We start from the raw sequence: 23,707 nt of genomic DNA, 5'->3' as shown, positions 1-23,707 counted from the left end.
CACTTCTCAATATTGGTTTCAGGAGACATTGCTCGCAATGGAAGAGAACATACTCAATAGATTCTGGTTCTTTAGCTGAGCAGGTGCAGTCTCTCCGAGTATGAGACTTTTAAAAAACAGCAATTTAGTTAATGCTGTTGGTAATTAATTTTAGCATGCCAGGGTGAAGCATCTTTTCTTAGAAGGCAAGGTCCATGATGAGAAATAATCCAGTGTTCTACCCACAGAAGGGAAGATATCGAAGGTTATCAGAGAGCAGGTTTGACGTGCCCCAGCTATGACAGGTTGATAGGTGAGGTCCAGGATTCGCTGCTTAATCACGTTATAAGCTTGTTGTTCATCAAGGTTTTCACACTGATCCAACGAAAGCCCAACGGATTTTAGTTTGCCACTAATCATCTCTGGCCAAGGCCAGAGGAAGCTGTCAAATAACATCAGCTGGATTAAGCTCTCTGCTGAGGCTCTGGGATGTATTTGCAACCGGTATTTAAAGATAAGGAGCCAGGCTTGGGAGGCCATTAAGGTAACACCCATCTCTAAACAGATTGTAAAATAGAAGACACACTTAGGCCTATTATGCACGGCCGCCGACACGGCAATTTTGGGTTACATGAAAACACGAGGGGGAAGAAGCAAAGCAAACCGCTTACGCACGAGACGGGATGCAACGGCGGCAAAACCCAGAGTTTTGCACCCAGATTATGCACGCGGCAATGCCGGCGCCACTTCTGGTTGCACCCTGGTCGGCCGGAAGCTCCACTTTCTTCCGCGTCTTGCTAACGAATCTGAGGCCGGTTGCAGCCAGCGCCGTGCATTATCAGTGATTTTAGGCGACGCCATTCCACCCCAAATGCGGACCTTCCCCTCCGTGCATAATGCGCCTTAGGCATGCCGAGTAGGTGGCAAAAGAAGGTAGAGTGAACCCTGTCCAAGTCAGGGGAGGTTTTCTGGCCCCAAACAGAAACACCATAGAACAGTTTTGCTACCAGTTTAGACAAACCGGTCAGTCCTAGAGATCAGCCTGGACTGCTCCTTAGAAGACCAGATCCTGAAGATGAAACTCAAATACTTTGGCCACCTCATGAGAAGGAAGGACTCCCTGGAGAAGAGCCTAATGCTGGGAGCGATGGAGGGCAAAAGAAGAAGGAGACTACAGAGAACGAGGTGGCTGGATGGAGTCACTGAAGCAGTCAGTGCAAACTTAAATGGACTCTGAGGAATGTTAGAGGACAGGAAGGCCTGGAGGATCATTGTTCATGGGGTCGCGATGGGCCGGACACGACTTTGCACCTAAAAACAACAACAGTTTAGATCAAAAAATATTTAGCCTTGCCCGCCTTTCATAATGTAGAACCTGGTGATCAATTTGTTTGCTGGTTTATTAGGTTCAGACTTTGCTTCCAATGAGAAGACCGTTTCAAGGAATTAAGAAAAGTGATGCCTAGATAATTAAATTGATCAACCTGCTCGATCTTTTGCCCCTTGATTTTCCAGTGTGGCAATTTCGTTGATTTAAAAAAATATCCTGATGTTATACTTGGCAAAATTTACCTTAAGTTCATTGTGTTCACAGAACCTAATAACAAGTTTGCAATAAGGACTGAAGACTGACTTTGGTTGTTATTGTCAGTTGCGAAGTAGAATATTTATATTTCCCCCTTTCTCACTGGGACTCAAGGCGGATTACGCAGAACGAGTCTATACGATCTATAAGTAGGACAGCCAATAAGCAGTGAATTGGAATTTGGGTTGTAGAATCAACCAGAAAACTGAGGCAAAGTGTAAGATTTAATGTGACACATTAAATGATACAAAAACTATAGCTTCGGATCCACTTTCACAGCCAACTACATAAAGATATGTACACCGCAGTCCCTAATAATTTATCCAGCAGGAGCCTTCCTGGCAACCTCAGGCAGGCCATGCCACAACGTGGGGGCCACCACGGAGAAGGCCCATAGATGGGCAGTTATTGATTTTGACTGTTTGGAGGTTGGCACTTGCAGAAGGCCCTGCTCTGAGCCGCAAAGCTGTCACGGTGGAGCTCAGGGGGTGAGATTGTCTCGCTGCTATGAAGGTCCGAGGCCATGAATGTTGTCAATACTTCAAACTGAGCTCAGTAACTGATGGAGGGCCAGTGGGGTGACTGCAGAATGGAAATAATATGCAGGCTCCTTGTAGCTCCAGATAATAAGCAAGAAGAGTTGGTTTTTATACCCTGCCTTTCACTACCCGAAGGAGTCTCAAAGCAGCTTCCAATCACCTTTTCTTCCTCTCCCCACAACAGGCACTCTGTGAGGGAGGTGGGGCTGAGAGAGCTCTGAGTGACCTGCTCAGTGAGAACAGCTAACAGGACTGTGGCAAGCCCAAGATCACCCAGCTGGCTGCATGTGGGAAAAAGCAGGGAATCAACCCCGGCTCGCCAGATTAGAAGCCACTGCTGTTAACCACGCTGGCTCTCCAAGCTCACCAAACTGCAGCACTTTGCACCAGCTGGAATTTGAGGAGAAACCTCGACTTTTCATGTGATTGCAGCCAGGCCAGCCTTCTTTCCGGCTGGGCTGAACTGGAAGAAGTCCACTTTTTGCAGTGATGCTGGGCCCTGTATAAGCGGGAGGCTCTTGAGTGGCCAAGGGTCCCTTGTGCCCCGTTAAGAACAGGGAGCAGAATGTTCCTCTCAGCCTCTGCCTTCCCAACCCCCAGCGTGACTTTGGTCTTTCCAGGGTTAACCACAGCAGCCAGGCAGGACATTTTGATGAGAGAGAGGGGGAGAGAGAGGTTTGGGGAAGGGAGGGTCTGCAGGGGTATATAATGCCACAGAATCCACCTCCTCAGTTGCCCTTTTCTCTTGGGGAACTGATCCCTGTGGTCTGGAGACGAGCAGTGATTCCAGAGGATGCCCTGGTCCCACGTGGAGGCTGGCATCCCTGCTTCCCTGTCAGAAGCCACTCCGATTTCTGGCCCAACATTTTAGATGTCCATCTCCAGCTTCCACTGTTGCTATCCCTGCATCCTCACAGCATCCTCCTCTTACCCACCCAGCCAGCGTGTTCCAGCCACTTACGAGGTCGGACAGCTCCAGCGTCCTCAGCAGGAAGCCCAGAAGACATCCGGTGACCACCGAAAGCAACGAAAGCGTCAAGAGCCCGTTTTTGTTCCAGAACACCCGGAGCGCCTTCCGGACTTTGGAGAAGGCCACGGACAGCGGGCTCAAAAAGGATTCCTTAACGCGGTCCCACATGATGTCCTTCAGGGTCCCACAACGATCCATCTTGAGCAGGAGAGTGTGGCGGCGAGGCCAAAGATCTGGAGGCTGTCGGGCTTCATTGGGAGAAGGTTCTGGTGCAGTCAGGTCATGCCTCGCTGCAGGAGTTCGCCTAAAGGCAGGCGTCACGGAGACACGCTCTTTCTCGCCTCGATAATCTCCACCAAGAGGGAAGCCAGCAGCGGACTGAGCTCTTTTAAGCTTAATGGGAAGTGACATCTCAGATGACGTCACTTGAGCCCGAGGTAGGTTGCCATGAAACCCAATCAAGGCCTCGCTTTTAGCACCTTCAAGATGAACAGATTTAGTGGAGAAGCTGACGGGAGCCCATATATAGACTCGTGGCTCGGGGAACGAGCTGTATGATATGGAATGAGCTACAGCAGGGGTGGGTGGCCAAATTGTACCTCTTCAGATGTCCTGGGGTGGGAACACCCCGCTTAGCCAAGGCCGTCCGCAGATCTCAGCTAAGCGGGTGTCCCCAAGAGGGTCAACACAAAATTACAAAACCGAGGAAGTGAGATAGGCCAACCTCCCTGTAAGGTAGGACTGCCACCACTTCTGGATGGTCCCCAAGGTCAGGGGTGTAACGGGAATCCAGACTCAATCCAGAGTAGGGATATGCGCTTTGGCTTGGCCGCTTTGGCAATCACCAAAACCCAAGGCGGTGTTTAGGAGGATCACCTCTCAGCCCGGCCTACCTTAATGAAGTTGGTGAGAGGAGAAAAGTCTTCACCCACTGGGCCAGCTCTTTAGCGAAGGGCAGCTTAAGAAATAAAACACTGTTGGCCATTCCAGCACAATCAAAATAAATAATTCGTATTTACGTAGCTTGTTCAGAATTCTTAAGAATCTCGGGTTTGAGCACAGCCACATGAGCAAGCCCGCAAGTCAGAAGTCCCCAACTTTTGGGAGCCTGTGGGTACCTTTGGAATTCTGACACAGGGTCTTGGGCGCAGCCACAAAATGGCTGCCAAAGGAGGCAATGGAAGCTTCAGCACAGGGGAGGATAGGGAGAATTAAAAAAAAAAACCTGAAAGAGATAAAACCAGCTTTGTGGTAGAAGGTGGCACTGAATCAATGTGATTTTCCCAACCGGTTGCCACTCCGTTGGCCCATCCCCCATCTGGCCCCACCCACTTTCTAAAAACAGGGCACCACTTTGCCATTCTTTGTGAGTACATTGTGTTGGCAAGAGATGTTTCATAATGTTCTTATTTTTCACTGCTTAGTATACTAATTATCTCTGTGCACCTCACTAAATGCAGTTTTTCAAACTTTTATTGAGTTCAGTGGTCCCCAACCTTTTTATCACCGGGGACCGGTTAATGCTTGACAATTTTATGAGGCCCAGGGGGCTGAAGGATGTCTTTTGCTGAGGGACGTCGCCCCCGCTTGAGCCCCTGCTCCACTTGCTTTCCTGCCGGCGCCCCTGACTTCCTGCCGCCTGCTGCACAGTGCCATGCCAAGGGGGAGCCCCAGCCATGGCGGCCGCCGGAGAGTACTAAAGGTGAGCCAGTGGCAGAGTGGCAGGACTGCCCCAAGGCAGCAGCTGGGGAGGAGGATGAGGAGGAGCCGCGGCCTGGTACCGACTGATCCACGGACCACTACCAGTCCCAGGCCGGGGGTTGAAGACCACTGATCTAGTTCTTGAACAAGCTAAGCCATAACCCGTGCCTTGCCGTACTTGTGCATCCCAAGAGTGTCAGAATTCCAGCTAGTCCAAGAGCGTTGAATGAGCTTCATGGCTAACCACTAGCAGGTGAAAGGTGGGGCTGGGGGTACCAGAACCAGGTTGGTTAAATCCTGTGGCTCTGGAGGTGAAACCTGAGGAAGATAGGGACCTTGGTGGAGTATAATGCTATGGAGTCCCCCCTCCAGAGTTGCCATTTTCTCCAGGGAAACTAATCACTAATGTCTGGAGAGGAGCTGTAAATCCAGGAGATCCCCAGGTCCCACCTGGACACTGGCATCCTTACAGCTGAGTGCCAAACCATATGTGCTGGGGGCTGCGTCTGGCGCTCTCAGCAGTTTTACATAAACTGTAAAAGAATCATAGAATCATAGAGCTGGACGGGGCCTCCTGGGTGATCTAGTCCAGCGGTCCCCAACCTTCTTGTAGTCGAGGGTGGGAGAGAGCCGGCGGCCCGGCCGCCGCAGCTGCATGTAAACGCAGCTCCGCGCATGCGTGTTTGCGTCACTGGCGTGCCAGCGGCCGTGCCTGCCTCTTCCCCCCTCTCGCTGCGGGGGGGGGGAGGCAGGTGCGGCCGCTGGCAGCCCGGTACCATGGCCTTTGCGGCCCAATACCGGGCCGCAGACCGGGGATTGAGGACCCCTGATCTAGTCCAACCACCTGCACTATGCAGGACACTCAGAACCCTATCACTCATCCACTGTCACCTGCCACTCCTTTGCCTTCACAGAATCAGCCTCTCCGTCAGGTGGCTCTCCAGCCTATGTTTAAAAATCTCCAAGGATGGAGAACCCACCACCTCCCGAGGAAACCTGTTCCATTGAGAAACCGCTCTGACTCTCAGGAACTTTTTCTGGATGTTTAGATGGAATTTCATTGGATTAATTTCATCCCATTGGCTCTGATTAGGGATGTGAGTCCAAATATTGGATAAATAGGTAATCAGTTAATTAATCAACAATTAGTTGTCATGAAGAAGGGGACGTTTTTAGTGATATAAAATGTTAGTGTATATGTTATTAATAAAAATTTGTATGTATTTTAATAGTCTGTAATCTGTATTGAGTGCCAAAGGAAGGAGAGGCGGTCAAGCACTCCGATAAGAAGAAAACTTGCACATACTGCATAGAAGGTTTATTTCTCCCCCGTAGGGATGCCAAAGCCTTGAGTACAAAGCTTAAAAGGGAGCTACCTGGTCCCTGGTGCAGCTCCCTTAAGCAGAAGGCACAGCGGGAGGCGGGGATGGCCGGTCCGAGCCCCTTGATTTCAGTGGGTTTAGAACGAAGGAGAGTCTGCACGGGATCGCACTGTCTCAGCATGGTCTCAGTTATCAAGCCCCCCCCCCCACTCTAGAAATTTCCACACCCAGAGCCGATAACCCTACCTGTAACAAGTGATGAAAGAGGACTTGGAGGTGGTTGAGCAAGAGGGAGAAAAAGGATGAAAGGGTAGCCAGGCTGTAACAAAGATGGTACTAATGTTTATTTCTATGTTGGGGGCACTGCATACATTTTTTTTTATTTTTTTTGTAAAGACTTTACTGCTCAAGAAGCTTTCATCTTGCAGCTTCTCTCTGATTCAGGAACGTCCTGTTTAGTCGCACGGGCTCCATACAGGCAACAGTCTCTCAGTTCCATTCCGTAAGCGTTTGCAAGACTCTTCGTTTTTGGTTTGGCTGAAAACAGACCAGGACTTTTGCCACAAAGATGCATTGTGCTCCTGTTATTGGTGGCGGTTTGCAGCCAAGCCGGGCATGGACTACTCTAACTAGGACGAAGCGATCTTATAGAGGGTGCCCCAAACTTGCTAAGATTATTGCCGCTTCTGGAATTTTGAGAAGAAGGAATGATATCCGGTAAGAATGAGTCCCAGTCCGTTGCTTGCAGAGGTGCAACGAGGTTAATGGATATATTCCGACGATCCCTCCGACACGTGCCAAAAAGCTCATAAACCGTCCTTCTCGGTGCTTCAAAATTGTTCCTTGAATGGCATCCAGACCAAAGATAGTTTGCCGATTTTGTCGCTTCCACAACCATTCAATTTCTGCAATGCCACCAAGAATGAGGTGCTCGTACACCCACTGCCATCAGATCACTGAGACGTCCACAGCCTTAACTAACAAAGCTAACTAACTAAGCGCTGGTGACATCAATCAGGTCTTTTAAATATTGCGGGGCTTGTACTGTCTTGCCAGGTAATACATCTCAGAGGACTCCTTCCTACTGGCTTGGGGCTTTAAGGTTCTCACTTCCCCAAAGTCTTGCATCAGCCTCTTTTGAAGGCGACGGCTTTCTGAACCATCCCACAACTTGCAAAGCATGGTCCCGCCAGGCACCAAAACATGCCGGGCCAGATCCGCAACGGACAGGCAAAGGCCAATCTGCTGCTGGTGATCGATGTCCCGGATCCCGGTGGCGTTCGGCGCCATGTCACTCAGGATAACATCCACCTGGCCTTTTGGGAGGCCTAGCTGGATCTTCTTCTGAGTGTCCAGGTCTGTGATGTCAGAATGAGGCAGGAAGACGGCTCCTTCCAGAGGGGAAATGTGAAGGAGGTCAACCCCGAGAACAAAGCCAATGGGGGCTCCTTGATCTAGGAAACAAGCAGCATTGTCAAATTTCAATTCACATCCCACTATTCCCCTGTGAGGAAGGTGAGGCTGAGCCGAAATCCCTGCTCTGCTTGCTGGGTGACCTGGAGGCTAGCCATGCACTCTCAGCCTAACCCCCCCCCCAGGATTCATAATAAAAAGACAGCCAGCTGTGCACAGTGACTAGACTTAGATCTGAGAGACCCAGGTTCAAAACCCCAGTCTGCCATGAAAGCTTATTGGGTGAGTTCCCAAAGATGGGACGGATTATAAATCTCATAAATAAATAGACAAAATCTAATGCCACCTTCTTACAAAAATCACCCACACGAAAACATCGTAACCTGGAATAGACCTGTCAAAAGGGACTGTGCTAGAAATAACAATTGTAACCGAAGTTGCTGCTAGTTATAGATGTGGTTTTTAAATGGTTTTAAAATGTTATTATTTTAACTTATACTATTGTTACGGTTGATGTTCTACACTAGTGGTCCCCAACCCGCAGGCCGCGAAGGCCTTGGCGCCGGGCCGTGGCTCCCTCTCCCCGCAGTAAAAAACTTCCCAGGCCGCAAGCTTGCGGCCCGGGAAGCTTCTTACTGCGGGAGGGGGGGAGGGAATCAGGGCATCGCGCATGCGCGGCCTGGCCACGCATGCGCACATGCGCCATGTGCGCCCCGAAACCGCACATGCGCGAAAAAGCCACGCATGCACAATTTCAGGCGCGCATGCGTGGCATGCGTGGGCGGGCAGTTGCCCTGCCGGTCCCCAGCCTCAAAAAGGTTGGGGACACTGCCCTGAGCTAGCTCCCCGGGAGGGCGGTATATTGTCAGAAAGTCTGGTTTCTCTTCAGATCACATAAATCTTTTGCCTTTTGGGTCAGGATGACAAACTTGAAAACAACAACTTCTTTATTAAAGCAAGCGTTTAGTTTTAAGCAGTTCTATCCAGGGCGATTCAAAGCCGAATCTGGCTTGCTAAGTCAAAACGCAGTTCTTATCCCCAACTTTCTCGCCCAAAGATGTTCACACACACACATACACAGACAAAATAGACTTTCATGTCCAGGTGCCGTCCGGGAAAGCATCCAACAATGATAACATGCCCATAATTGACCTTGCAGCATCCAGTGTTACTACTTACAATGATAACAGCACTTGTAACACTACTGAACCATTAGCAGACATTTCAGGGCTAAAAGGCAGACAGGCAAAATGGCTACACAGAGGCCAAGGCATCTTAAATCATGGCAGTGATCAGTGGATTCCGACATATATAAAAGGAAGGGAGGGAGGAATAAAATTGAGCCAGCCATACATTTTCAGTCTCGCCTACCTCACAGGATGGTTGTGGGGATAAAATGGAGGAGAGGAGAGTGACACAAGCAGTTTTGGGTCCCCTTTGGAGGGGGGAACTACAGAGTATGAAGGGGGCAAATACACAAACAACACCATTCCTAAAAGCAGCTGAGTCAACATGGGAGGCAGATATGAAAGTGGAAGAGCCACAGAAAAACAGAATGAGGGAAGGGTCATCTCGTTCAGCCTTCTGTACAAAGCAGAAAATTCCCAACTACCCCCCTTCCCTCAGTGGCCTGTTCTGTGCTCTGACCCTCTTCATCCCCACACGCACACACTTTTTTATGCAGCGTTGTACCACTGTACTGAAATGGGTTAGTTATTCAAATCACCTTCCAATGTTTTTAGAAAATGCAGCATTAGATGGTTGCCTCTGTTAACCTCTGTGGTTTCCCATGGCTTTCCTTCGTGGGGCTGCATATTCAAAAATTCAAAAAATAAATAAAATGAACCACGAACTGGCCGCCACTGCTTCCTAGAGGCAACACCCACTGTTGCCTTCAGACAACTGAGAGCACGTGGGGAGAGCTACTGGGGAGAGTTGCTGCTGACCAGGTGAGGCTATTGTGCTGCCTGGGTGAGGTGATTGCTGGGTAATTGTTGGGAGGATTAAAAAGGGCTGCTCCTCACCAGAGGCAGAGCTCAGACAACTGAGAGCACGTGGAGAGAGCTACTGGGGAGAGTTGCTGCTGACCAGGTGAGGCTATTGTGCTGCCTGGGTGCGGTGATTGCTGGGTAATTGCTGGGAGGATTAAAAAGGGCTGCTCCTCGCCAGAGGCGATAGACAAAGGGCTCTTGGCCTGTGGCTCTTAGCATGGGGTTCTTGGCCGAGCAATTAGAATCAATAGATTATATTTCCCTAGTACTTGCACTGCCTAGAAATTACAATGGACCTCCAGGACACTCATCCCATCATCTGCAGTGAGTGTGACATGATTGCCTTCCTCCCAGAAGACAAGATGGTCTACATCTGCCCCAAGTGTAAGCTGGTAAAACTTTTGGAGGAAAGGATTAGGGGATTAGAAGACAGCATTATTACTCTGACCCAAAGTAAGAAAGGGGAGGAGTTCATAGACCAGAGCCCTGCAACTCGGAATAAAGAGGATACAACCAGTCCTGAAGAGGATAAGGAGATTGACCTCACTAGGGAGCCTCTGCAGACAGTTTGGAAAAAGACTCAATGGCGAAGAGCGAGACAGTTCTTGGGGCCTTTGGAGCTCCAGAATAGATTTCAGGCCCTTGCAGAGGAGGTGCAAGGGTCAATGAGGGAAGAGGTCCCAAAACGAAGTCTAAGACAAAGGGAAGAGGCCATGGGAACAGAAGGAAATGGAGTTGAGAAGAAAAAAAAAGGAGAGTACTGGTAATTGGAGACTCCCTGCTAAGAGGAATGCATCGCCATGTGGCTGGGCCCGACCCCCTATCCCGAAAGGTGTGTTGCTTGCCAGGGGCGAAAATTAAAGAAATTGTTCAGGAAATGGAGGGAAGGACAGAGCTCTAAAGAAGAGTACCTACAGGTTACTAGGCACTGTAGATCAAACACCAGAAAGGCCAAAGCTGAGAGTGAGCTAAGATTGGCCAGGGAAGCCCATTGTAACAAGAAAAGATTTTTCAGTTATGTGACGAGCAAAAGTAAAGTAAAGGAGGCAATAGGCCCACTGTTGAGTGCAGATGGACAAACTCTAACGGAGGATGCAGAGAAAGCAGAAAGGCTTAGTGCCTATTTTACATCTGTTTTTTCCCACAGGTCAAAGTGTTCAGGCACATCTAGAGATGGCCGTAGCCAAAGGATAGTGTCTGGGTGGCAGGTTAACATGGATAGAGAGGTTGTCGAGAGGCATTTAGCTGCACTGGATGAGTTCAAATCCCCTGGTCCAGATAAAATGCACCCGAGAGTGCTCAAAGAACTTTCCAGAGAACTTGCACAGCCCATCTTTGGGACCTCTTTAAGGACTGGAGATGTCCCGGAGGACTGGAAGAGAGCAAACGTTATTCCGATCTTCAAAAAAGGGAGGAAGGATGATCCGGGAAACTACAGACTAGTGAGTCTGACCTCTGTTGTGGGGAAGATAATGGAGCAGATATTAAAGGGAGCGATCTGCAAACATCTGGAGAACAATTTGGCGATCCAAAGAAGTCAGCATGGATTTGTCTCCAACAGGTCCTGTCAGACCAACCTGGTTTCCTTTTTTGACCAAGTAACAGGTTTGCTGGATCGGGGAAATTCGGTTGATGTCATTTACTTGGATTTTAGTAAAGCTTTTGACAAGGTTCCCCATGATGTTCTGATGGATAAGTTGAAGGACTGCAATCTGGATTTTCAGATAGTTAGGTGGATAGGGAATTGGTTAGAGAACCGCACTCAAAGAGTTGTTGTCAATGGTGTTTCATCAGACTGGAGAGAGGTGAGTAGCAGGATACCTCGGGGCTCGGCCTGGTACTTTTTAACATATTTATTAATGATCTAGATGAGGGGGTGGAGAGACTACTCATCAAGTTTGCAGACGACACCAAATTGGGAGGACTGGCAAATACTCCGGAAGATAGAGACAGAGTTCAACGAGATCTGAACAGAATGGAAAAATGGGCAAATGAGAACAAGATGCAATTTAATAAAGATAAGTGTAAAGTTCTGCATCTGGGTCAGAAAAATTAAAAGCATGCCTACTGGATGGGGGATATGCTTCTAGGTAACACTGTGTGTGAACGAGACCTTGGGGTACTTGTGGATTGTAAACTAAACATGAGCTGGCAGTGTGATGCAGCGGTAAAAAAGGCGAATGCCATTTTGGGCTGTATCAACAGGGGCATCACATCAAAATCACAAGATGTCATAGTCCCATTGTATACGGCACTGGTCAGACCACACCTGGAGTACTGTGTGCAGTTCTGGAGGCCTCACTTCAAGAAGGACGTAGATAAAATTGAAAGGGTACAGAGGAGAGCAACGAAGATGATCTGAGGCCTGAGGTACCCTGCTACTCACCTCCCTCCAGTCTGATGAAACACCATTGACAACAACTCTTTGAGTGCGGTTCTCTTTGAGTGCGGTCCAAGGGACCAAGCCCTATGAAGATAGGTTGAGGGACTTGGGAATGTTCAGCCTGGAGAAAAGGAGGTTGAGAGGGGACATGATTAAGTATTTGAAAGGTTGTCACTTGGAGGAGGGCAGGATGCTGTTTCAGTTGGCTGCAGAGGAGAGGACATACAGTAATGGGTTTAAACTTCAAGTACAACGATATAGGCTAGATATCAGGAAAATGTTTTTCACAGTCAGAGTAGTTCAGCAATGGAATAGGCTGCCTAAGGAGGTGGTGAGCTCCCCCTCACTGGCAGTCTTCAAGCAAAGGTTGGAGACACACTTTTCTTGGATGCTTTAGGATGCTTTGGGCTGATCCTGCGTTGAGCAGGGGGTTAGACTAGATGGCCTGTATGGCCCCTTCCAAGTCTTTGATTCTATGATTCTATGATTCTATTTAGTGGAACAGCCACTTAGGGCAGCCACAATACAGGCACCACTTTGCTGAGGAAGCCTGCCGTCAAATGTTCCTACCATCGACTTGGCACGCCTCCCTCCCCATCCATCTGCCCTCTGCCAAAGCCCTGCTGGGTATAGCGTATTAATCCATTCTAGCCTGTAAAAAAGGTTATTTTTAGCTGCCCCCTGTAACGAGCTATTTTAAAAGCAGGCCTTTCTGCAACCCTCTTCTTCACCTATTACTCTTGAGGGAGGAAGGCCAATTACGACATTTTGCAACATCGGGGCACTTTGGCTGACGCTAACGATGTAAGAGCTAGTCCCGGAGAGATGGGCCCCCAAACGGGAATGTAAGGGGTTAAAGACTCCAGGCCAAAAAAAATGAACGTTAGTCATAGAAAAAGAGGGACAGAAAACAGCCAGGGAGCACATGGTCCCTGAATTCATCTCCACATCAGGGAAAGATCTTGGCTACAGTGGTCTGACTTCAGATAAAAGATGGACATTTATGTGCTAGATAGCAAGAGACCTGAGGAAGGGAAAGCTGGAGGAATGGATATCACATATTCTATGATTCTAAATGAGGCTATTTTATAAGATCCAAGGGCAGTAATATAGAAAGTGCAAGGAAAAGTTGACCTGCTGAATCAGCCCACCGGTCCATCACAATCTGTATTCCCTACTCTGACCGGCAGCAGACAGTTTTTAAACAGGAGATTGGTAGGACTTGAAGACAGGAACTTCAGCATGTCTAGCAGATGCTCTGCTGCTGAACCACATCCCCTTCCTAAATGAAACTGCTTTATCTTGCATTGGACTGTTGGTCTATCAAGATGTATTGTCTACTCTGGCTAGCACAGAGGCACTGGGATACCAATATGGCCAATCAAATATACAAAAATAACGTTTATGGAGTCTTCCATTCTTCTTTATTCTTTTATATATTTAATTTACATGGGCAAAAGCACTCGTGCTATAAGAACACGCCTGAGCGACCATAAATCCCAAATAAAAAATGGGATCCTATCTGCTCCCATTGTGGAACATTGTTTAATTAAAAATCATAAATGGGAACAATTGCGCTGCTATGCCTTTAAAAGATTTGAAAAAGAAAGCTTTAAAAGACTAGATATCAATCAGCTATTAGAACAGGAGGAAGCTCGTACAATTTTTAAAACTGGCACCATGGAACCTAAGGGGTTGAAGAACCTGTCAGGTTTATGCTGCTTTCTGTAACTGCTGACTCATTGGTGTTTTACTGTATCCCACAGCTGTGGGTAATTACAAATGCTATTTAACATTCCTTTCACCCAGCTTCAGATGCGTCTGGAACACCCTTAGCTATGAATAGCAATTGTTGAAACTATCTTGTAAGTCTCTATTGTATCTTGAATTTTAAAAGTTGTTTAATTTTTCAATAACTAATTTGTATACTAGGTAGATTCTTATTACCATAATATTTATAACATTTTTGTTTCTGTTCTAGACTCTTTGTTAGATTACTTCTCTACACTGAAGTTGTTTTTCAAAATATGAAGTATGTATTCATGGCATTAGTCATTCATATTGTTGATTTGCGTTTATTAATTATTTTTTTAACAATTACTTATTTACTTACTTTAACAATTAACAATTACTTAGGAATTCTTCCTAAGAATTGAAGTCCCTTGATAAAGCCAAAGAGCTAAACATGTTGGGATTTATATAGAAGAATGGAAATTTGAAGACTCCATAAAAGTCATTTTTTGTATATTTGATTTGCCATATTGGTATCCCAGTGCCTCTGTACTTGCCCTGCATTTGGTCCTTCACTGGGTCCTACCCCTCTAGCTTTATTTTGGCTTTTGCTCTGGCTAGCAGCAGCTTTCCAGGATCTCTAGAGGCTCTGAGATCACCCAGTACTTGATCCTTTCTGGAATTTCAGGGTATAAGCTTTTGAGAGACTGAAAAGGGAAGGTTTAACTCCTGGACTATCCCTGGATCTATCTATTTTCCTTCAAAAGAGATCAAAGAAGGTGATAGCCTACAATCCGGTATTTCCAATATATGACCCTAAGAACAGCAAAGCACTCTAGAAATGTGCTCAGGGGGGGGCACACTCTCTTAAGCCTTTGTGATAAAAGCCAGTTGGAGGAGGGAGGAAGCAGTAAAAAAATCTTTGGATCTCTGCCATGGTTCCAACCACTGCACCAAGTTGCTTTTAATCACCCACCACTCCCATCATCAGCTCAGGATGTAGATGTTGCAGCATTAAAAAGGCAGGGAAAGGAGTCTCCTTGACTTGGTTTTCCTTTTGAAAGGCACTCACCCGATCCTGCAGCATTGACTCTCTGGACTGTCACCTGAGCCCAAGCACCAGGGGCCGTGCCGCAATCTAACACGCGAAGGCCAGGGCGAAGAATGCCATGTTTGTCATCCATTTCCAGCAGCTTGAAAGCGCTTCGGCAGCGATAGCTCTGCTTTTGGGCCGCCTTTACAAACGGGTCCTTGAACTGCCGCTGCAGCCAACGATGCTCAGCCCCTGTTTTGCTTTTGGGGCATTGCGATGCCAAGTGGATTTGTAAGCACTGAAGCGAAAGGCTCAGTAACTTGTGAGACCTGTGAAAGAAGAGACAAAATATTTGCATTGCCAAACGAACACAGAGCTAAGAATCGACACCTGTCTCTTTAGATTTTTGCCATACTTCTGATTCCATTTTTAAGTCAGGTATCAAGCCTTGCAGGAATCTTCTAGACTGTTCCAGCTAAAACATAACTGTTCTCTGATTTACTGCGTATTAATCATTAGCAGATATTCTTCAAGGTCATCCATCCATGCCTCCTAATTAGGCTCATATAGGCTGTGGCTCACTGGCAGAGCATCTGTTTTGCATGTAAAAGGTCTCAGGTTTAATCCTCGTTATCTCCAAATAAAAGGATCAGGTAGGAGGTGATGTGAAAGACCTCAGATTGAGAGCCCCTGCCAAAGCATCTGGGGGCACCGTTGGGGTGGGGGCAACCCCAAAAGGTGAAGCCACACAGAAAGGAAGCCCAAATGCAGGAGACTAGAGGAGCAATTAAAAACAAAATTAGGAATGAGAATTGAGAAAACAGAATAAAGCGAACAATTTATTTTTCAGATGCTACTGAAATACCATTATTTTACACAACCAAGCAAGTCTCCAGTGGACAATCAGAAGACTTGATGGACAGCAGCCACCTAGCCACACCCACTTTCTAAAAACAAATGGCAGACTCCAGGAAAGGTGTCAGCAGGGGCACTATCTTCAAACTGAGAAGCTTATCAGAGGTTTCTCAGCGGAAAAAAATGCTGATTTTTCTTATGCACATTCCAAGGAATGTTATCCCTGGCCAGGTTCCTACAAAGAACCAAACATTTTCCCAGGATCCCCTGCATTGTGTAAAGGTCCCATAACAGCAAAATAAAATTTCTAGGTCAGAGAATCATATTTTGTTTTGCAAATTCGATGGCAGGAGTAATTTTTTGCTAAGCAAAATCTCCCTTGGAGATAAAAACACAATGTTCCCCACAAACTGCAAAAACAAACAAAAACATATACACCAGAAGACATGGCATAAGGGAAACATCAAGAGGGTACTTGCCTATCAGGTACATACGAAACCTGAAAGGGGGAGAAAGCAATCGGCAGCCAACTTCCTAAGCTGGCAGCAATACCCATGGAGAATTTTCCAAGATTTCACTTCCAAGCAGGGAAAGTATGGGAGTGTGTGTAATTGAGCTGTGCACACCCAGTAAAGTAAAGGTCGTGTATGGCTGCTTTGGAGAGTGGACTATCAAACCCCAAGGGCATTTCTCCCCTCCCCAGGCCCCACTCCCAGATCTCTAGGAATTTTACAATAAAGAGTTGGCACCCTTACAATAAGGTCAGTGGTGGCTGGAGATCTCCTGGGATTATGACTTTTCTCCAGGTGATAAGAGATCCAAGGAAAAATGGCCATTTTGGAAATGAACTCCCTCCTCTCCTCAAGCCCCATCCTCCTAAGGCACTACCTCAAGAATTCCAGCCTGGACTGGCAACCCTGGAGGGGAAAACCCTAGAGGGGAAATAAGACCAGCTCCAACCCACCCAGTAAGGTTAAGAACACAAGACCGTAAGAGAAGCCTTGTTGGATTAGGCCAATGCCCCATCCAGGCCCACATTCTATGTCACACTGTGGCCAAAACCAAGGTGCCGTCAGAAGGTCCATGAGCAGAGCCAGAAGCCCAGAAGGTTCAGTTTCCTTCTCCCGCATTTATCCTCACAACCCTGTAAGACAGTACAGGCAGAGGAAGAAAGGTGCCAATAAGGGGTCTAGGATTTATTTATTTATTTATCATACTTCTATACCGCCCTCCCCGGAGGCTCAGGGCGGTTTACATCATAACAGAGAACAATACATAAAACAGTCTGTAACATGTATAACTGATAACTAATAATTGTAACCAAAATAACAGCACAATATAACGGTATAACAATATAGTACTACAAACAGGTCCAGGGCTTATTGATGGGATTCTGAGGGGGGTGGCTTATTGATTGAATTCTGAGGGGGGGTGGGGGGAGCAGGGGCCCTTGGTCGCTGTTGATTACGTCTGGTCTCGGCCAAATGCCTGATGGAGGAGCTCCTTCTTGCAGGCCCTGCGGAACTGTTTAAGCTCCGTCAGGGCCCTGATCTCTTCTGGGAGCTCGTTCCACCAGGTGGGGGCCAGGACGGAGAATGCTCTGGCCCTGGTCGAGACCAGACACACTTCTTTAGGGCCAGGGATCCGTAGCTGGTTGGTGGCAGTGGAGCGCAGAGCTCTTTTGGGGGCATAGGCGGGGAGGCGGTCCCTCAGGTACACTGGATGCTGATGAGAGTGGGAAATCCCTGGAAGTTTTAGGGGAGAGCTTGGGAAAAGTGGGGCTTGGAGAGGAGACTTCTTTCTTCTACAGGGTCCGAGAGCCATTTTCTCGACGGGATCGGATCTCTTTTGTCTGCAGATAGGGAGATTCCCGATCCGGGAGATCTCCAGGCCCTACCTGGAAATTGGCCACCCTGAGTCCCAAAGAGGCCACCGACCCAGCTGCATACGCCAGGCGCTATCCCAGGCTCCCATTGTAGCCCAAGAGAGAGGGAGCCCGCAGTGCTCACCGACTCATTGCCCCAAGGCCAGCCGCCACTTCCGGGAACAGGGGGACACTTATCAAGCAAGGAACAATTTGGTCCAATGTCAAACTTCTCCCCCCCGGAAACAGAAAACCATCTTTCTAGTTCCGCTCCCCCAAGAGCTTGGTTTCCCGCCTTGCTGGAGAACTGAGCATGGATTTCTGGTTTCTTGGCTTCTCCGCATCCCATACCACCCCCTTAAAAAAAAGAAAGTTTTTAACATCCCGCCAATAAAGAGTTCTGGAGAACTGGAACGCTTGTAAGTTGTCTTGTGTTGATTTTGAAATAGGTCAGTAAATGGCATGAAATGATTTCTGGGTTTTTTGCAATTCGTTGTGGACCAACTCAACAAACAGCAGGAGTCGTTGGATTTCCTTGTTATTAAAAGAAATCCTGAGTTTCGTCAGGCTCCTAGCATTGCCCGATATCACCAATTAAGACCATTCAATAAGGATAGATTCAAGTGGGTTAGCCGTTTTGGCCTGAAGTAGCAGAACAAAATCAGAGTCCAAGAGCACTTTGAAGACCTACCAAGATTGATTCAAGGCGTGAGCTTTCGAGTGCATGCACATACACTCAAAAGCTCACGCCTTGAATCAATCTTGGCTGGTCTTCAAGGTGCTCTTGGACTCTGATTTTGTTAAGCTCATTCAAGCCACAGGATAATCGCACTGAAAGCAAATCTTGGCCCCCACACTGGAAACAGGCCCAGCGTCCTGCTAAAAGTACCAGGATCGCGAATGTTGATCGCGGCGCACGCCACTATCTGCCGCAGGAATATGAGCGTCGTGCTTTCCAGGGAGATGTGACGGAGCTTTGTCCTCTTCCCCGGCTGAGTTTGAGCGGCTTGAAAATTTAGAGATTAACATTTAAGGGGATTGCCCCACTTGCCTGCATAACTCTCTTACCCACTTGGCTACATATTTTAATTATATATGCTTCCAGTGTGTAATTCTACCATTAACTAGAAATCCTCGTTTAGAAATACCCTTAGGAGAACACGTGGGAAACGAGGCGGGACCCATGGCACTGATTGACAGCCGAGCAAGCGCGCAGGCGCACTAGCAACGCCGGCCCAAGATGGCGGCGACGGCGGTGGCGGGAGCGGATGGACCGCCGCTGGCCGTTTCATCAGTGGCGGCGGCGCCGGCACCGCCGGCGGAGGACCCCGAGCCTCCCACGCCAGCTTCCGCAGCCTTGGCTCCGGCGCCCTTGAGTGCGGCGCGGCCGGCTCGGCTTCCGTTGGCGCGGGTGAAGGCGCTGATCAAGGCGGACCCTGACGTCACGCTGGCCAGTCAAGAAGCCGTTTTCATCTTGGCGCGCGCCGCGGTGAGGGGGCGGGGCCTCTGACGCAGTGTTTGCACTAGGCGGGGTTTTGGTTCCCGGCGGTTGCCATGGCAAGCGAAGTGCTGATTGGGCCGGGCTCCTGTTCGTTGCTGCAGGGGGCGGGGGATAGTTTTAACCTATCTCGCCATTCATAAATACGCTGAGTATTAAAGCTAATGGTGATTTCCATTCTTGGGATGTGCCATGCTTCATCCTTAGTCATGCTGCTTGGATCCCAAGGGGAAAGATGGGATGCAAGTGAGATCTGCCTGTTGAGTCATTGCAAACAGCAGCGAAGTTGCAGCAGCCTTAAGTTTATTTTATTATTATTATTTGTTTATATTTATTATATTTATTTTCTGCCCTCCCTGAAGGCTCAGGGCGGTTCACATAAAATAGAAACAATACTGATAACTTGGATTAATAATAGGTGATAACAAAAAGCAACATAGAACAGTAGAAAAATATGGGAAACATTAAATTAACGCATACTGATAGTCCAGTGGGTTGGGTGGAAGTGTAGTGGGTGCCGTAGGAAGGACGCTCATGGTGGGCCTGTGGGAAGTGGTGGTTCAGGTCGACCTCAACCAAATGCCTGGTAGAGGCCTTTTTGCAGGCCCTGTGGAATTGTTCAAGTTCTTAGGGGCTTAAGTTTCTCCTGGGGACTTTTTTGGGTAGCTGACTTGGAGGCTGTGGTATGACCGGAGTTCTTCCTAAGCGCTAGATGGGCTTGGGAGTGATCGCCAAAAGGATGTGACTGACCAAAGTGCCTTCCCCTCTGCTCCACACTCTCCCCTCCACAGGAGCTGTTTGTGGAAACCATCGCCAAAGATGCCTACATCTATGCCCAGCAAGGAAAAAGGAAAACCCTACAGAGGAAAGACCTAGGTAGGAAGCCTATCCCCCTTTGTCTGCAATGCTGTTACTGCCCCACCAGCTTGGTGAAGTGGTTACTGAGAGAGAGAGAGAGAGAGAGAGAGAGAGAGAGAGAGAGAGAGAGAGTCCTGTTAGAACTGTCCTCACAGAGCAGTTCTGTCAGAGCTCTCTCATCTCTGCTTACCTCATGGGGTGTCTGTTCGGGATGGAGAGCAAGGGAAAGGTATTTGTAAGCTGCTTTGAGACTCCTTTGGGTAGAGTCTTCACAGTGCTTCAGGCAGAGAAAAGATGTCTGATTCCCGCTGCCTCCACTTCCTCTTGATTGTTTTCTTTTTTCTCTCTTCCCTGCTCCTGGTCATTTTTTTTCCTGTTGCAGACAATGCCATTGAAGCAATGGATGAATTTGCCTTTCTGGAAGGTACGATCATGGCTAATGTCTGTTTAGCATTTCGTCTTGGAATGACAAACTGGAAGTGCGTCGTCTTGAGGCTTCAGATTAGGGGAAACCATGGCTGCTCTTATGGGAAAGACTTTTGCTTAAGCTAGCGAGAGCAGCGTGGGACAGACGTCAAGGCCGCACGAGCTTGATCTCAGCGGTTGCGTCCCTTTAAAATATTACAAAATAGAGGACTTCCCCAAATTGATAGCAGCCAGGCCCAAAAGAGTGACACAAAGTTGCTCTAGAATTTTGTTTAGTTAAAATATTTCTCTTCCATATTCTTGGGGGGTCTTCTAGAAGTAGCTGAAAGTTAATCTGTTTTTTTTTCTTTAAAAGGCAGTCAGATTAATTAAAGTAGCGATTAACAGCCTAAGCAGATCCAGTGAGAATTGGTGTGGGGAGGGGGAAGGTGCCAGACTGTGATCTTAGGAGGCCTCTGATTATTTTGTCAAACCATCTGAAACAGCCTTTTAAAAAACAAAGTGGGCTCTTGGGGACGACAGAAGGGGAGGGGCTGTGGCTGAGCGTTAAAGCCTCTGCTTAGCATGGAGAAGGTCCCAGGTGCTATCCCTGGCGGCATCTCCACTTGAAAGGATCAGGTAAGAGGAGACCTCTGCCTAAGGCAAATTGTACTTATGTTGTAATTAAAAATATATATATTACAATACTATTTTTTGCGTTCTATGCGTTCTATGAAAATTTTTCTTGCTCCATATAGACCAAATTTTTAATCTAGAGCCCCCTGGTCAATGGTATCCTGCTTTACCAATGTTAAAATCTGGTCACCTTACTATATATCCCCCCTCCTCTATACTTCTGTCATCGTTTCTGTTGGATATGGCAGGTATGAAGGCTCTAATTCAGACCCTTTACCAGATATGATCTTAAATATATTTGAACACTGCAAGCCCCCACCCCACACACACACCAGGGGAACGAACTGAAGATCTCATTTGCACATACAAGGCTAGTAGGCGGTACACTTTAAAGATGGTTCACTGGAGCCCTCAATATTTCAGAATGGGGAAGGTGTGTAATTTTTTTTAATTCTCTGTTGGTAGAAAAACAAGGTTAGTGAAAACTACAAGGTGGAACTGGGATACTTCTAATAGAACTAGTTTTCTGATTGCATGGATTTTTTAAAGAATGCACTGGAGTTTCACAAAAGGCAGTTCATGCCTGCCATCTGATGAGGGATGGTCTGTCAGGCCAGCTCAGAATTCAACCTTCTTCCCACTGTGGGCCCAGGTCTCAAGACTCCTGCGTCATAAAAACAAGGAGCTGTGTTGATCCTTAAATTAGGCCGGCAAGCACGTCTCAAGATTGTACTTTATTTCCGGGATCTAGGTACGCTAGACTGAAGAGAGCAAAGAGGAATTTTAGAAGGAAAAAGAGCCTTTGAGAAGATGGAGGACTTGCTTCTTTCTGCTAGCCTAATGGATCCAAAGTGGCCCTGAAATGGGGGGGGGGGGCTCTCCCCGGATTTCTTTATATACCATAGTGGTTTGTATATAGTTTTTGCACTTTCAATATACACATTTCCCCCTTCATGTTTGTGTTGTGTTTTGATTGTGTAACAGTCTGTGGTTCCCATTAAATGTTTCAATAGGAACCCACCACTACAGGAAGGTCTTTCTTGCCTCCTATGTTTCCTAATCAGACTGAGTGGTCACCTCCCCACACACACTTCTCTGCTCACCCAAATTTGGCTCTGCATCATAGCTTAGGGAAAACAGCAGTCCAGTTTTATTTATTTATGGGATTTATAGTCCGCCCTGAGTTCCCAAAGATCAATAATTAGTAAATTAATAAATTTAAAAAGTGGATTATAGTCTAGAATAGCAGTCCGCAACCTTTGTCAGGCTGCAGACCGCTGCGCCGGGGTGCGGGGAGAGGGTAACCTGGGGCCCCACGCACGCGCGACAGCCCCGGCACAAACGCACATGTGCGGACTTGCCGCGCATGCGCGTCCAGCGGGGGGGGTGCTTCTCTTCCCACCCCCTCCCAAAGCAAGAAGCTTTGGTGGCCAATTTGCTCGCAGTCTGGCGAGCTTCTCGCTGTGGGGGGGAGCGGTAAGAGGGAGCCGCGGCCCGGGGTTTAGGGACCACTGGTCTAGAACAGGCTTTCTCCTCCAGGGTTTCTTGAATGGGTGGAAGTTAATTAATTTTTAATTAAAAAAATTAATTTGGTAAACATCTATGGTCATGTTGACCTGTGTCCCCCACCCCACCCCCAATGGCCAATGATTGGCCTGGAGGGGGCAGGAAGGGGAGGGGCCCTGTGTACACAGTTATGCTTCCCAACCATATTCCGCATGACTACGCTATTTCTGGGGTTTCTCAAAGCTTGAAAAATGTTTCAGGGGTTTCTCAATGGTAAAAAAGTTAAGAAAGCTGGTCTAGGACGGACGGCCTGCCAATTTATTTAAGACTGATTTGGTCTATACCAGTGGTGGCCAAATGGTGGCTCTCCAGATGTCCATGGACTAAAATTACTGTAAGCCCCTACCAGTATGCTGGCAGGGGCTCATGGTAATTGTAGTCCATGAAGATCTGGAGAGCCACCAGGTTCAATAAACCATTTAATGAGGGACCATGAGTGTGCCAATTTCCACCAGAATAACAAACACGACCTGGTGAATGATCCTTGTTTGGTAAACAAACCCCCACCCCCCCTCAGAATTCAATCAATAAACCACCCCCCTCAGAATCCCATCAACAAGCCCTGGACCTGTTTGTATCACAACTGTTTACTGTTATACTGTGTTGTGTTTGGTTGCAATTGTTGGTTATTGATGTATATGTTTTACAGACTGTTTTATGTAAGGTTCTTTGTTATAATGTAAACCGCCCTGAGCCTCCGGGGAGGGCGGTATAGAAGTATGATAAATAAATAAATAAATAAATAAATAAATAAATAAATAAATAAACTTTATCAGTTTATAATGTAACATCGGGATGAAATGTGACACAATGGCAAACGCCATCTCAGTCTCCAGGAACGTGCAGTGCTGTTGTTACTATATTGTACGCTGAGGAAGTTTACTGAAATGGGTAATTCACCAGGACTTGTTTGTTAATCCGGTGGAAATTGGCACACTCCTGTTAACAGTTTATTAAGCCTACACCAATTCATTCGGTGTTTACTTGCTATATTCCGTGTACTCCGCTTGTTGGTTGCATGAGAAACAAACGAGCCAAGCAGAACCAGAGCGGGGAAGATCCATGGCTCAGTGGCAGAACATCTGCTTTGGTACACAAACGATCCAAGGTTTTCTTCCCCAGCCTCTGGTTGAGAGGACCAGGCTGTAGGTTCTCTGAAAGACTTCTTTGCGACGCCCTCAAAAGCTGATGAGGCCATACCAACCTTCACAGACTAAAGATCTGATTCCGTATTAGGCAGCTTTATGGGCTCAGGACATGTTAGTCTTTCTGCGCCACACAGCCCCATCCAGGGTTCTCTGCCATTCCCAAGACTTATTGAAAGGCACCCGAGCCGAGAACAGACTTCTCTGGACCCAGCAGTGGCTCAGTTTACTGG

General features: G+C 47.6%; 3 protein-coding genes and 1 long non-coding RNA gene across 8 annotated transcripts in view; 2 read left to right on the top strand and 2 right to left on the bottom strand.

The window, feature by feature from the left end:
* Positions 1 to 6,226, bottom strand: part of LOC143834795 (excitatory amino acid transporter 5-like) — a 31,470-nt gene extending 25,244 nt beyond the window's left edge. For both annotated transcript variants that reach the window (XM_077331571.1, XM_077331570.1), the window contains exon 1: positions 3,065 to 6,226. In XM_077331571.1, the coding sequence (XP_077187686.1) occupies positions 3,065 to 3,484 (420 nt within the window). In that variant the 5' untranslated portion in view covers positions 3,485 to 6,226. The remainder of the gene's footprint in view (positions 1 to 3,064) is intronic.
* Positions 6,227 to 6,418: 192 nt separating this feature from the next.
* On the bottom strand, positions 6,419 to 17,683 carry MRM2 (mitochondrial rRNA methyltransferase 2). 3 transcript variants are annotated; one of them, XM_077331574.1, is made up of 3 exons: positions 17,512 to 17,683; positions 14,687 to 14,976; positions 6,419 to 7,550 (listed from the first exon to the last, which is right to left on the bottom strand). In XM_077331574.1, the coding sequence occupies exons 1-3, from the start codon at positions 17,517 to 17,519 to the stop codon at positions 7,120 to 7,122; spliced, it is 729 nt and encodes a 242-aa protein (XP_077187689.1). In that variant the 5' UTR covers positions 17,520 to 17,683; the 3' UTR covers positions 6,419 to 7,119. The 3 variants fall into 3 exon arrangements, with proteins under 3 accessions (XP_077187689.1, XP_077187687.1, XP_077187688.1); XM_077331572.1 differs by having other exon boundaries at positions 17,400 to 17,672; XM_077331573.1 differs by lacking the exon at positions 17,512 to 17,683 and adding an exon at positions 16,467 to 16,644.
* Positions 13,553 to 15,816, top strand: LOC143834797 (uncharacterized). Its single transcript, XR_013229893.1, has 3 exons — positions 13,553 to 13,748; positions 13,865 to 13,915; positions 15,498 to 15,816. It is a non-coding gene; the product is annotated as an uncharacterized LOC143834797 (long non-coding RNA).
* Positions 17,684 to 18,590: 907 nt separating the features above from the next.
* On the top strand, positions 18,591 to 23,101 carry POLE4 (DNA polymerase epsilon 4, accessory subunit). Of its 2 annotated transcripts, XM_077331567.1 has the most exons (4): positions 18,591 to 18,855; positions 19,656 to 19,740; positions 20,105 to 20,146; positions 21,515 to 23,101. In XM_077331567.1, exons 1-4 carry the CDS (start codon positions 18,607 to 18,609, stop codon positions 21,526 to 21,528), a joined length of 390 nt encoding a protein of 129 aa, XP_077187682.1. In that variant the 5' UTR covers positions 18,591 to 18,606; the 3' UTR covers positions 21,529 to 23,101. The 2 variants fall into 2 exon arrangements, with proteins under 2 accessions (XP_077187682.1, XP_077187684.1); XM_077331569.1 differs by lacking the exon at positions 20,105 to 20,146.
* The last annotated feature ends 606 nt before the right edge of the window (positions 23,102 to 23,707 follow it).

This window comes from Paroedura picta, chromosome 4, assembly GCF_049243985.1.
Source record: "Paroedura picta isolate Pp20150507F chromosome 4, Ppicta_v3.0, whole genome shotgun sequence".
Taxonomy (NCBI): domain Eukaryota; kingdom Metazoa; phylum Chordata; class Lepidosauria; order Squamata; family Gekkonidae; genus Paroedura; species Paroedura picta.
Note: the sequence above shows the minus strand (reverse complement) of the source record. Positions and strands in the feature narration are given on the sequence as shown.